This window comes from Tamandua tetradactyla, chromosome 10 (genome assembly GCF_023851605.1).
Source record: "Tamandua tetradactyla isolate mTamTet1 chromosome 10, mTamTet1.pri, whole genome shotgun sequence".
Taxonomy (NCBI): domain Eukaryota; kingdom Metazoa; phylum Chordata; class Mammalia; order Pilosa; family Myrmecophagidae; genus Tamandua; species Tamandua tetradactyla.
In genome coordinates this window covers 22,141,794-22,155,700 of record NC_135336.1, presented here as the reverse complement: position 1 = coordinate 22,155,700, position 13,907 = coordinate 22,141,794, and the positions used below count along the sequence as shown (strand labels likewise).

Here is a 13,907-nt window from a genome sequence, read left to right as displayed (position 1 = left end):
GCTTCTAGAATTACTTGGGAAGTATTTCTTCCTCTTTAATTTTTTATAAATGTTATAGAATTTTCATTATTTCTTCCTTAAATTTTTAATAGACTTCACCACTGAAGGCTTCTGAGCCTGGAGTTTTCTGTGTTTGAAGGTTTTAATTACAAGTTAAATTTATTTTGTAGATGAGGGTTATTAAGTTAACAGTTTCTTCTGAAGTGAACTTTAGTAATTTCTTTTAAGAATTTGTCCATTTCATCTAAGTTATTGACCATTTTGGCATAAAGTTCATACTATTCCCATATCAGTTTAATATCTTTAGAATTATAGTGGAAAAGGACTTCCGGGAAGATGACTAACTAGAGTAGTTTGAGATTAGTCCTGCTCCATGGGAAAGTTAGAGAAGGGACAGGAAGGTGACTGAGACAGCAGTTTGGGAGTGCGGCTGACCTGGGAGAGCCTTCTGCACCACATGCAGCAGCCTTGGTTGCAGAGGCCAAGGAACTGTGAGGCAGAAAGCTGGAGCTTCGCATGGAGACATGGATTTGCAGAGCCTGAGGGGCTGCACGGACTGGAGCACAGCACTAGGAAGTAAGCCAGGCCACGTTCCTTAGGTGTGCTACCCTCACCAGCGCAGCCCTGTTACCAGCAACTCACCCCACACACATGAACCCCATCACCACTCCCATTCCCTGCACTTCAGGTGCCCCCACCCTACCAGTCCCCAGTGCACATACCTATCCCCCACCCCAACCCCAAGTACAGCCCAACCTGCTCACCTCCCAAGCACTACCTCCCCTTCCCTGTTCTCTGCAGGCTGTTGCCAGCACATAAAGGTTGTGGGCACTAACCTCCATTTCTAGGCTACCCCCGCCCCCTGCCCATAGTGTCGCACAGCCTCACACCACCCTCCCTGAGCTCAGCACATCCGTTTACAGCATTCCCAGTCCCATGCATGTGCACGGGCACCCAATCACGTCATTCAGCTCCAGGAACTACACTTTACAGCAGTTCTAGAACCTTGCATGTGCACAGCGCTCAGCCTCACTTCCCAGCTTTGAGAAAGTACTGACCTATGCAGCCAGGTCACATCTGCCCCCGATCCACAAAGGCGTAACGCCAACCTGCTGCCACCACTCTATGCGTGCACACAAAGGGCCCTGAGCTTTAGACCAGCGCACACCAGGGTTACGCCCCCCAGACCAGTGTACCTGCACAGTTACATCCTCCCTGGCCTCTGGGTGCCCACATTCACAAGCATCGTTGTAACATCCCCAACTAGTGTCCATACCTGCCCTGAAACAAATCACCGTACTGAGCACTCCACCTCGTGTCCTGGTCCCTACTGTACAACCATCCCACAAATATAAGGCCTTAGACTACTAAAAGAAATCAACTCCCAAAGTAAATCAATCAAGATATTTACATGCAATGAAAACAGCAGCAGATCACTAAGCATATCACAATGCAGACATATAGCCCTGCCTAATGACCAAATTAAAACACCAGAGGGAGACCAGACATTGGAACAACTAATCAAAGATATTCATACATCCACAACAAAATTACTAGAGCTAATAAATGAGTACAGCAAAGTAGCAGGCTACAAGATCAGCATTCAAAAATCTGTAGCTTTTCTATACACTAGTAATGAACAAGCTGAGGCGGAAATCAAGAAACGAATCCCATTTACAATCGCAACTAAAAGAATAAAATACCTAGGAATAAATTTAACCAAAGAGACAAAAAACCTATATAAAGAAAACTACAAAAAACTGTTAAAAGAAATCACAGAAGACCTAAATAGATGGAAGGGCATACCGTGTTCATGGATTGGAAGACTAAATATAGTTAAGATGTCAATCCTACCTAAATTGATTTACAGATTCAATGCAATACCAATCAAAATCCCAACAACTTATTTTTCAGAAATAGAAAAACCAATAAGCAAATTTATCTGGAAGGGCAGGGTACCCCGAATTGCTAAAAACATCTTGAGGAAAAAAAACGAAGCTGGAGGTCTCGCGCTGCCTGACTTTAAGGCATATTATGAAGCCACAGTGGTCAAAACAGCATGGTATTGGCATAAAGATAGATATATCGACCAATGGAATCGAATAGAGTGCTCAGATATAGACCCTCTCATCTATGGACATCTGATCTTTGATAAGGCAGTCAAGCCAACTCACCTGGGACAGAACAGTCTCTTCAATAAATGGTGCCTAGAGAACTGGATATCCATATGCAAAAGAATGAAAGCAGACCCATCTCTCACACCCTATGCAAAAGTTAACTCAAAATGGATCAAAGATCTAAACATTAGCTCTAAGACCATAAAACAGTTAGAGGAAAATGTTGGGAGATATCTTATGGATCTTACAACTGGAGGTGGTTTTATGGACCTTAAACCTAAAGCAAGAACACTGAAGAAGGAAATAAATAAATGGGAGCTCCTCAAAATTAAACACTTTTGTGCATCAGAGAACTTCATCAAGAAAGTAGAAAGACAGCCTACACAATGGGAGACAATATTTGGAAACGACATATCAGATAAAGGTCTAGTATCCAGAATTTATAAAGAGATTATTCAACTCAACAACAAAAAGACAGCCAACCCAATTACAAAATGGGAAAAAGACTTAAACAGACACCTACCAGAAGAAGAAATACGGATGGCCAAGAGGCACATGAAGAGATGCTCAATGTCCCTGGCCATTAGAGAAATGCAAATCAAAACCACAATGAGATATCATCTCACACTCACCAGAATGGCCATTATCAACAAAACAGAAAATGACAAGTGCTGGAGAGGATGCGGAGAAAGAGGCACACTTATCCACTGTTGGTGGGAATGTCAAAGGGTGCAACCACTGTGGAAGGCAGTTTGGCGGTTCCTCAAAAAGCTGAATATAGAATTGCCATACGACCCAGCAATACCATTGCTAGGTATCTACTCAAAGGACTTAAGGGCAGAGACACAAACGGACATTTGCACACCAATGTTTATAGCAGCATTATTTACAATTGCAAAGAGATGGAAACAGCCAAAATCTCCATCAACAGAAGAGTGGCTAAACAAACTGTGGTATATACATACGATGGAATATTATGCAGCTTTAAGACAAGATAAACTTATGAACCATGTAATAACATGGATGGGCCTAGAGAATATTATGCTGAGTGAATCCAGCCAAAAACTAAAGGACAAATACTGTATGGTCCCACTGATGTGAACGGACATTCGAGAATAAACTTGAAATATGTCATTGGTAACAGAGTTCAGCAGGAGTTAGAAACAGGGTAAGACAATGGGTAATTGAAGCTGAAGGGATACAGACTGTGCAACAGGACTAGATACAAAAACTCAAAAATGGACAGCACAATAATACCTAATTGTAAAGTAATCATGTTAAAACACTGAATGAAGCTGCATCTGAGCTATAGGTTTTTGTTTTGTTTTGTTTTGTTTTGTTTTGATTTTACTATTATTACTTTTATTTTTTTCTCTATATTAACATTCTATATCTTTTTCGGTTATGTTGCTAGTTCTTCTAAACCAATGCAAATGTACTAAGAAATGATGATCATGCATCTATGTGATGATGTTAAGAATTAATGATTGCATGTGTAGAATGGTATGATCTCTAAATGTTGGGTTAATTTCTTTTTTTCCGTTAATTAAAAAAAAAAAAAAAGAGAGAAGGGATAATTGGAGATGAAGGGATACAGACTGTACAACGGGACTGGATATAAAAACTCAGAAATGGACAGCACAATACTACCCAATTGTAATGCAATTATGTTAAAACACTGAATGAAGCTGCATGTGAGGTATAGGTTTTTTGTTTTTGTTTTTTTTGTTTTTTTTTCTTTCTATTATTGTTTTAATTCTTATTCTGTTGTCTTTTTATTTCTTTTTCTAAATTGATGCAAATGTACTAAGAAATGATGAATATGCAACTATGTGATGTTATTAAGAATTACTGATTGTACATGTAGATTGGAATGATTTCTAATTGTTTTGTTAATTCTTTTTTTAATTAATAAAAAAAAAAAAGGAAAAAAAAAAAAAAAACCAATAAGCAAATTTATCTGGAAGGGCAGGGTACCCCGAATTGCTAAAAACATCTTGAGGAAAAAAAACGAAGCTGGAGGTCTCGCGCTGCCTGACTTTAAGGCATATTATGAAGCCACAGTGGTCAAAACAGCATGGTATTGGCATAAAGATAGATATATCGACCAATGGAATCGAATAGAGTGCTCAGATATAGACCCTCTCATCTATGGACATCTGATCTTTGATAAGGCAGTCAAGCCAACTCACCTGGGACAGAACAGTCTCTTCAATAAATGGTGCCTAGAGAACTGGATATCCATATGCAAAAGAATGAAAGCAGACCCATCTCTCACACCCTATGCAAAAGTTAACTCAAAATGGATCAAAGATCTAAACATTAGGTCTAAGACCATAAAACAGTTAGAGGAAAATGTTGGGAGATATCTTATGGATCTTACAACTGGAGGTGGTTTTATGGACCTTAAACCTAAAGCAAGAACACTGAAGAAGGAAATAAATAAATGGGAGCTCCTCAAAATTAAACACTTTTGTGCATCAGAGAACTTCATCAAGAAAGTAGAAAGACAGTCTACACAATGGGAGACAATATTTGGAAACGACATATCAGATAAAGGTCTAGTATCCAGAATTTATAAAGAGATTATTCAACTCAACAACAAAAAGACAGCCAACCCAATTACAAAATGGGAAAAAGACTTAAACAGACACCTACCAGAAGAAGAAATACGGATGGCCAAGAGGCACATGAAGAGATGCTCAATGTTCCTGGCCATTAGAGAAATGCAAATCAAAACCACAATGAGATATCATCTCACACCCACCAGAATGGCCATATCAACAAAACAGAAAATGACAAGTGCTGGAGAGGATGCGGAGAAAGAGGCACACTTATTCACTGTTGGTGGGAATGTCAAAGGGTGCAACCACTGTGGAAGGCAGTTTGGCGGTTCCTCAAAAAGCTGAATATAGAATTGCCATACGACCCAGCAATACCATTGCTAGGTATCTACTCAAAGGACTTAAGGGCAAAGACACAAACGGACATTTGCACACCAATGTTTATAGCAGCGTTATTTACAATTGCAAAGAGATGGAAACAGCCAAAATCTCCATCAACAGAAGAGTGGCTAAACAAACTGTGGTATATACATACGATGGAATATTATGCAGCTTTAAGACAAGATAAACTTATGAACCATGTAATAACATGGATGGGCCTAGAGAATATTATGCTGAGTGAATCCAGCCAAAAACTAAAGGACAAATACTGTATGGTCCCACTGATGTGAACGGACATTCGAGAATAAACTTGAAATATGTCATTGGTAACAGAGTTCAGCAGGAGTTAGAAACAGGGTAAGACAATGGGTAATTGAAGCTGAAGGGATACAGACTGTGCAACAGGACTAGATACAAAAACTCAAAAATGGACAGCACAATAATACCTAATTGTAAAGTAATCATGTTAAAACACTGAATGAAGCTGCATCTGAGCTATAGGTTTTTGTTTTGTTTTGTTTTGTTTTGTTTTGATTTTACTATTATTACTTTTATTTTTTTCTCTATATTAACATTCTATATCTTTTTCGGTTATGTTGCTAGTTCTTCTAAACCAATGCAAATGTACTAAGAAATGATGATCATGCATCTATGTGATGATGTTAAGAATTAATGATTGCATGTGTAGAATGGTATGATCTCTAAATGTTGGGTTAATTTCTTTTTTTCCGTTAATTAAAAAAAAAAAAAAAGAGAGAAGGGATAATTGGAGATGAAGGGATACAGACTGTACAACGGGACTGGATATAAAAACTCAGAAATGGACAGCACAATACTACCCAATTGTAATGCAATTATGTTAAAACACTGAATGAAGCTGCATGTGAGGTATAGGTTTTTTGTTTTTGTTTTTTTTGTTTTTTTTTCTTTCTATTATTGTTTTAATTCTTATTCTGTTGTCTTTTTATTTCTTTTTCTAAATTGATGCAAATGTACTAAGAAATGATGAATATGCAACTATGTGATGTTATTAAGAATTACTGATTGTACATGTAGATTGGAATGATTTCTAATTGTTTTGTTAATTCTTTTTTTAATTAATAAAAAAAAAAAAGGAAAAAAAAAAAAAAACCAATAAGCAAATTTATCTGGAAGGGCAGGGTACCCCGAATTGCTAAAAACATCTTGAGGAAAAAAAACGAAGCTGGAGGTCTCGCGCTGCCTGACTTTAAGGCATATTATGAAGCCACAGTGGTCAAAACAGCATGGTATTGGCATAAAGATAGATATATCGACCAATGGAATCGAATAGAGTGCTCAGATATAGACCCTCTCATCTATGGACATCTGATCTTTGATAAGGCAGTCAAGCCAACTCACCTGGGACAGAACAGTCTCTTCAATAAATGGTGCCTAGAGAACTGGATATCCATATGCAAAAGAATGAAAGCAGACCCATCTCTCACACCCTATGCAAAAGTTAACTCAAAATGGATCAAAGATCTAAACATTAGGTCTAAGACCATAAAACAGTTAGAGGAAAATGTTGGGAGATATCTTATGGATCTTACAACTGGAGGTGGTTTTATGGACCTTAAACCTAAAGCAAGAACACTGAAGAAGGAAATAAATAAATGGGAGCTCCTCAAAATTAAACACTTTTGTGCATCAGAGAACTTCATCAAGAAAGTAGAAAGACAGCCTACACAATGGGAGACAATATTTGGAAACGACATATCAGATAAAGGTCTAGTATCCAGAATTTATAAAGAGATTATTCAACTCAACAACAAAAAGACAGCCAACCCAATTACAAAATGGGAAAAAGACTTAAACAGACACCTACCAGAAGAAGAAATACGGATGGCCAAGAGGCACATGAAGAGATGCTCAATGTTCCTGGCCATTAGAGAAATGCAAATCAAAACCACAATGAGATATCATCTCACACCCACCAGAATGGCCATATCAACAAAACAGAAAATGACAAGTGCTGGAGAGGATGCGGAGAAAGAGGCACACTTATTCACTGTTGGTGGGAATGTCAAAGGGTGCAACCACTGTGGAAGGCAGTTTGGCGGTTCCTCAAAAAGCTGAATATAGAATTGCCATACGACCCAGCAATACCATTGCTAGGTATCTACTCAAAGGACTTAAGGGCAAAGACACAAACGGACATTTGCACACCAATGTTTATAGCAGCGTTATTTACAATTGCAAAGAGATGGAAACAGCCAAAATCTCCATCAACAGAAGAGTGGCTAAACAAACTGTGGTATATACATACGATGGAATATTATGCAGCTTTAAGACAAGATAAACTTATGAACCATGTAATAACATGGATGGGCCTAGAGAATATTATGCTGAGTGAATCCAGCCAAAAACTAAAGGACAAATACTGTATGGTCCCACTGATGTGAACGGACATTCGAGAATAAACTTGAAATATGTCATTGGTAACAGAGTTCAGCAGGAGTTAGAAACAGGGTAAGACAATGGGTAATTGAAGCTGAAGGGATACAGACTGTGCAACAGGACTAGATACAAAAACTCAAAAATGGACAGCACAATAATACCTAATTGTAAAGTAATCATGTTAAAACACTGAATGAAGCTGCATCTGAGCTATAGGTTTTTGTTTTGTTTTGTTTTGTTTTGTTTTGATTTTACTATTATTACTTTTATTTTTTTCTCTATATTAACATTCTATATCTTTTTCGGTTATGTTGCTAGTTCTTCTAAACCAATGCAAATGTACTAAGAAATGATGATCATGCATCTATGTGATGATGTTAAGAATTACTGAGTGCATATGTAGAATGGTATGATTTCTAAATGTTGTGTTAATTTCTTTTTTTTTTCTTTCCGTTAATAAAAAAATTAAAAAAAAAGATATTCATACAACTCTGCTTAATAAAATAAGTGGGATAGCAAATGACATAAAAGAGATCAAGAAGACAGTAGAAGAGCACAAAGAGGAATCTGAAAGAATAGAAAAATAGCAGAAATGACAGAGATTAAAGACTCTGTTGACCAAATAGAATTATAGTGAAGTCACTTTTTTCGTTTGTGATATTGATAAGTTTTATCTTTTACTATTTTCTTCTAATCATTATCTAGAAGGTTTATCATTTTTATAGATTTTCTTGAATCTGCTTTCACTTAAATTGATTTTTAGTTGGGTCTCTTGTAAACAACATGGAGTTGGATCATGCTTTATCCATTCTGCCACTCTCTGCCTTTTGATGTTATGTTCATGTCACAGGTTGCATTTTATATTCAGTAACTAAAGACTTAGGCTTGCTTTTTATGCATTTGAATTTTCAGGCTTATAAAGAATAAACACACCATTACAAATTAAAACTGAAATGTTGCTGGCATATATATTTACCTATATTTTTGCTTATGCTGGAGATCTTGTTATCTTGCATTCAATACCAAGACACTCTCTAATATACTTTTCTTTCAGTATGGGAAACTCTCTTTAGTATTTCTTGTTAGACAGGTCTAATTATAATGCAATCCCTATTTTTTGTTTCGTCTGAAAGTATCAGTTCTCCCTTATTTTTGAAGGACAACTGTGCTGGGTATATTATTCTCAGATACCAGGTTTGTTTGGTTTTTTCTTTCAGCACTTTAAATGTGTCCTCCCACTGCCTTCTGGCCTCAGAGGCTTCTCTTGAGAAATCAGATGTTACTTTTATGAAGGATCCCTTGTATGTTATGTGTACCTTCTCTTTAGCTATTTTTTAAGATTCTGTCTTTGTCCTTGGCATTGGTGAATTTGATCATAACATGTTTCAGTGTTCGTCTATTTAGGTTCATCCTGCTTGGTGTTGGGCATCTTGTATTTAAATTTTCAAAGCTTTCATCAGAGTTGGGAAGTTTTCAGCCATTGTCTTTTCAAATATTTTTTTTCTGGCCTTTTATCTCTCTCTTCTTCTGGGTCTTCTAGGATGAATATATTGGTATGCTTGATGGTGTCAGATGCTCAGGGTCTTTTCATTTTTTTCATTCTGTTTTCTCTCTGCTCTTTAATCTGGACAATTTCAGTTGTTTTGTCTTTGTGTTCACTGGTCTTTTTTCTGCCTCCACCAGACTGCTCTTAAACCCGTTATTGAATTTTTCATTTCATTGATTTTACTTTTGAGTACCAGAATTTCTATTAGGTTCTTTATATTTTCTATCTCATTATTGAAAATCTCATTTTGTTCCTATTTTGTTTTCCTGAATTTCTTCACTTCTTTTTCCATACTTTCCTTTAGTTCATTGATCCTATTTATGAGAATTTTTTTTTGAGACCTTTATTTGTAATACCAAAGATAGCACGTCCACTGGAATATTTTTCCTCAAATTCTTTTTGTCCTGTGACTGAGCCATACTCTCCTGTCTCTTTGTATGTTTTGTAAATTTTTGTTGAGAACTGGACATATTCTGAATATTATACTGGAAATCTAGTCCTCTCACTCTTTAGTCTGTTGCATTAAGAACAAGAAGAAAGAAAAGATAGAGAGGGGAGCAAAAGGAGAAGGAAAAAATACTAACAGCCACCCCCTCACACGCACTTGCCTCATGAAATAAGAACAAAAAAGGGAAAGGAATAAGGAAGAGAGTTTCTTGCTGTGTGCTTGTGGAAAGCCAGTTGCTACTTTTTTAAGGAATTATTATTCATCTCTTAAATAGATATTCATAAACACATTAAAATGGTAATATTTTTCCAACAAAGAGGGAAAATACCTTACTAAACTACGTAAATACCTTATATAACTAAAAACGCTAAGGTTTTTAGTTATGCAGAATATTATTTTGTTTTTTATAAGGTATACTTTTTATACACTTTAGAGGAGGCATGATTTTTTTATTAATTAAAAAAATTAACTAACAAAACATTTAGAGATGATTCCATTCTACATATACAATCAGTAATTCTTAATATCATCACATAGTTGCATATTCATCATTTCTTAGTACATTTGCATCGATTTAGAAAAAGAAATAAAAAGACAACAGTAAAAGAAATAAAACGATAATAGAAAAAAAAAACTATACTTCACATGCAGCTTCATTCAATGTTTTAACATAATTACATTACAATTAGGTAGTATTGTGCTGTCCATTTCTGAGTTCTTGTATCCAGTCCTGTTGCACAGTCTGTATCCCTTCAGCTCCAATTACCCATTATCTTACCCTATTTCTATCTCCTGATGGTCTCTGTTACCAATGACATATTCCAAGTTTATTCTCAAATGTCGGTTCATATCAGTGAGACCATACAGTATTTATCCTTTAGTTTTTGGCTAGTCTCACTCAGCATAATGTTCTCTAGGTCCATCCATGTTATTACATGCTTCATAAGTTTATTCTATCTTAGAGCTGCATAATATTCCATCATATGTATATACCACAGTTTGTTTAGCCACTCGTCTGTTGATGGGCATTTTGGCTGTTTCTATCTCTTTGCAATTGTAAATAATGCTGCTATAAACATTGGTGTGCAAATGTCCGTTTGTGTCTTTGCCCTTAAGTCCTCTGAGTAGATATGTAGCAATGGTATTGCTGGGTCATATGGCAATTCTATATTCAGCTTTTTGAGGAACCGCCAAACTGCCTTCCACAGTGGTTGCACCATTTGACATTCCCACCAACAGTGGATAAGTGTGCCTCTTTCTCCACATCCTCTCCAGCACTTGTCATTTTCTGTTTTGTTGATAATGGCCATTCTGGTGGGTATGAGATGATAACTCATTGTGGTTTTGATTTGCGTTTCTCTAATGGCCAGGGACATTGAGCATCTCTTCATGTGCCTTTTGGCCATTTGTATTTCCTCTTCTGAGAGGTGTCTGTTCAAGTCTTTTTCCCATTTTGTAACTGGATTGGCTGTCTTTTTGTTGTTGAGTTGAACAATCTCTTTATAAATTCTGGATACTAGACCTTTATCTGATATGTCGTTTCCAAATATTGTCGAGGAGGCATGATTTATATAATCTATTCAGTTGTCAGGTGGTTTTATGTTGAAGGGACATGTTAAGCATTTCTTTTTTTCTTTTTGTTAGGGCCGTTTCTCCCTTAACAACAAAGAGAGGGAAGGAGAGTGCAAAATGCCACAAATTGGTAGAGCAGTTGGGGTATATATTTATGAGGTTTGTTCTCCACTAGTATAAGACTTAGTATCATTACTTTATGGTGACATTTAACTTTCTGTTTTCTTATTCAAAGCTCAAGGAAATTGATTAGAGGACTAGACAATCAGTTTGAACACAGAAGAACTTAAAGAAATAATAGCTTTTTCTGCTGTTTTATATTAGCATTTTCTGTTGAACCTGAGGAATAAATATTTTTTTGTGATCCATGGGTTCTTTTGTCTTTATGAACTGTTTAGGAAAGCTTTCACCCATATGGTTGATTATAGGTAGGTAAGATTTAAGCCCTTGTATGTAATGTTCTACCTCCTTAACTTCATTGTGAATACTTTTACACCTCAGTGATTTAAATAAAATGACCTAAATGTGGTGGTGCTGTTCTTTTTCTCGTTCTTCCTTTCCAAGCTGAGATGATTATGAATTTAGTTTCATGTTTTTGTTTAGAGTTATTGTTAATTCAATATATTAAAAGTTGGTTGATGATTAAAGGAAGATACTGTATAACTGAGTGTCATATGCTGCTGAAGTCTTGAAAGATGAGAGTGTATACACATGGAATGGTCATTACTTCAACTAATATTTTATCATTTTTACTTTGAAGTCAGCTTCAGAGGACCAGTAATTTCATAGCTATGAAACTCTATTTTTTTTGTGGAGTTCAGATTGGTGATTATATATATGAACTTTCATGTTTTTATGTATCAACTTTCATGTTTCACTGGTCATAGAACCCAGATAAGGGAGAGCTTTACTTAAAAGCAAACTAGGTATATACTTAAAATGTTTTCTGAGCATTTTCAGAAAAAGTAAGAATTGCACAGTAAATTTCCAAGCAAAGTCACCTTCGCAAATATTGCACCTAGTTGCAAATAGTAGATTTATTTGGACAGTAAGGTTTTTGCCTACATGATTTACTTGCCAAATGTGAGTACTCCTTAGCACTATATATCCCAAATACAAATTAGATGTCTTTGTTAAAAATGTATAGAAAAAGGAATTAATTTAATATGAGCTTAGGGAAATGAAACTTTTATGTTGTGAAATGTTTCATATTTATTTGTTAAGTATTTAATTGCTTAGTTATATTGTTAAGTAATTTAATTAAGGTTAATCTATATTTGACCCATTTAAATTGAGCAGTGAATCTTCATGTTACATAAGTTTAAGTACATGAGATATTAGTGTTTGTTTCCACCATTTCTTATTTTACAGCTCACCAGCGACTGGAACCAACAACCCTATCAGGAATTGTGGCATTTATCCTTAGTCTTTTATGTGGAGCTCTGAATTTAATTCGAGGCTTTCATGCCATAGAAAGTCTCCTGCAGGTATTGTGCCATTTTTGCAATTTCCGGTGACTCTGTCTATTGATTCTGTTATAAAACTGACTTGAATTGGATTGGATATTAGTACAATTTACAATGCATCAACAAATAACGCCCAAATTATGTGTTATTTGTATCAGTTTAGTCTCCCCTTTCTCTAAAAACATTGATATTGGTTGGCATCTTTGACTTTATCAGCACGTTTATTTAACATCTACTTGGCAGGAAGCCACTGCCGGTTGGCACTTTGGGGACATCAAGGCATGTATGACATGGACCCTGAAGTCTCAGAGCTTACAGTTGAACTCAGGAAGAAAAGAAGGCCATGAGTAATTGCCAAGAATGCATTTCAGAAGAGGAGAGTCAGTATGAGTCAAGATAGGAGAAGGTTTTGTGGAGAAGGTAGTTAGCTGAACTTGAAAGACTATAAGTATACAGAATGGAATAATGAAGAGGAGATCCATGAGCAGTGTTTTTGTCCTACTTCTCTGTTTTCCTACTTAGTTATCTGTTCTTTTCCCTCTTTAGTTGGTGCCCTTTTAAACTGGAGCGACCTGTGCTACCACTGATTTCTTCACATATTACCAACTTTTTTTTCCTTTGCCTTTTCCACTATTCTTCTTAAACCATATTTTCTTTAAAAGACTGTAGCCTTCAGAACATACTTTTTCTCTTATGATTTCTTTGGAAACTTCCTTTCTTAAAGTCTGGTTCATTTCAGACTATCCGGATTCCCTTTCCCTTACTCATATTCACTTTTTGTGAAGGTTCTTAACACTACCACGTTGTGCTTCAGGCTTTTTTTTTTTCCAATCAACATTAAACTCAGAATACTGTGCACTTTACCATTTGCCAAAACCTACTCAATATACCTTATATCTTGTTTTAAATTTGCTGTTAGTTTGGGGAGCATTCAGAGTAGCATTCTATCAGTTGTAGGCAGAAAGAGTTAAATTTTGAGCCACTTAGACAACTTCTCAAAAAGAAACAAAGGCAATTTGGATACTGCTACCTATAAAGCTAATGAATAAGGTACTGTTTCAATTTTTTTTATTTTTGTAACATTTTTATTGAGAAATCCTCACACACATACAATCCAGATATAGTATACAATCATTGGCCTACAACATCACCACATAGCCATGCATTCATCACCATGATCATCCCTAGACCATCTGCATCATTCCAGAAAAAGAAACAAAGAGAAAAAAGAATAAATTCATACATCCCACATCCTGCACCACTCCCTCTCATTGAACATCAGCATCTCAACCCACCCAGTTCTTTCTACCCGCTATCCACCCGCCCCCATTTTCCACTCATTTATTTTTCCTTACTTCTTTACTCATCTCTCCATACCCCAGACAAAAGGCACAT

The 13,907-nt window shown here is 36.2% G+C and overlaps 1 protein-coding gene across 3 annotated transcripts in view; it reads left to right on the top strand.

Annotated features, from left to right (window-relative positions):
- The window catches only part of SEC22A (SEC22 homolog A, vesicle trafficking protein), a 130,564-nt gene that overhangs the window by 55,401 nt on the left and 61,256 nt on the right, over nt 1-13,907 (top strand). For all 3 annotated transcript variants that reach the window (XM_077118135.1, XM_077118137.1, XM_077118136.1), the window contains exon 5: nt 12,418-12,533. In XM_077118135.1, coding sequence (XP_076974250.1) covers nt 12,418-12,533 — 116 coding nt within the window. The remainder of the gene's footprint in view (nt 1-12,417; nt 12,534-13,907) is intronic.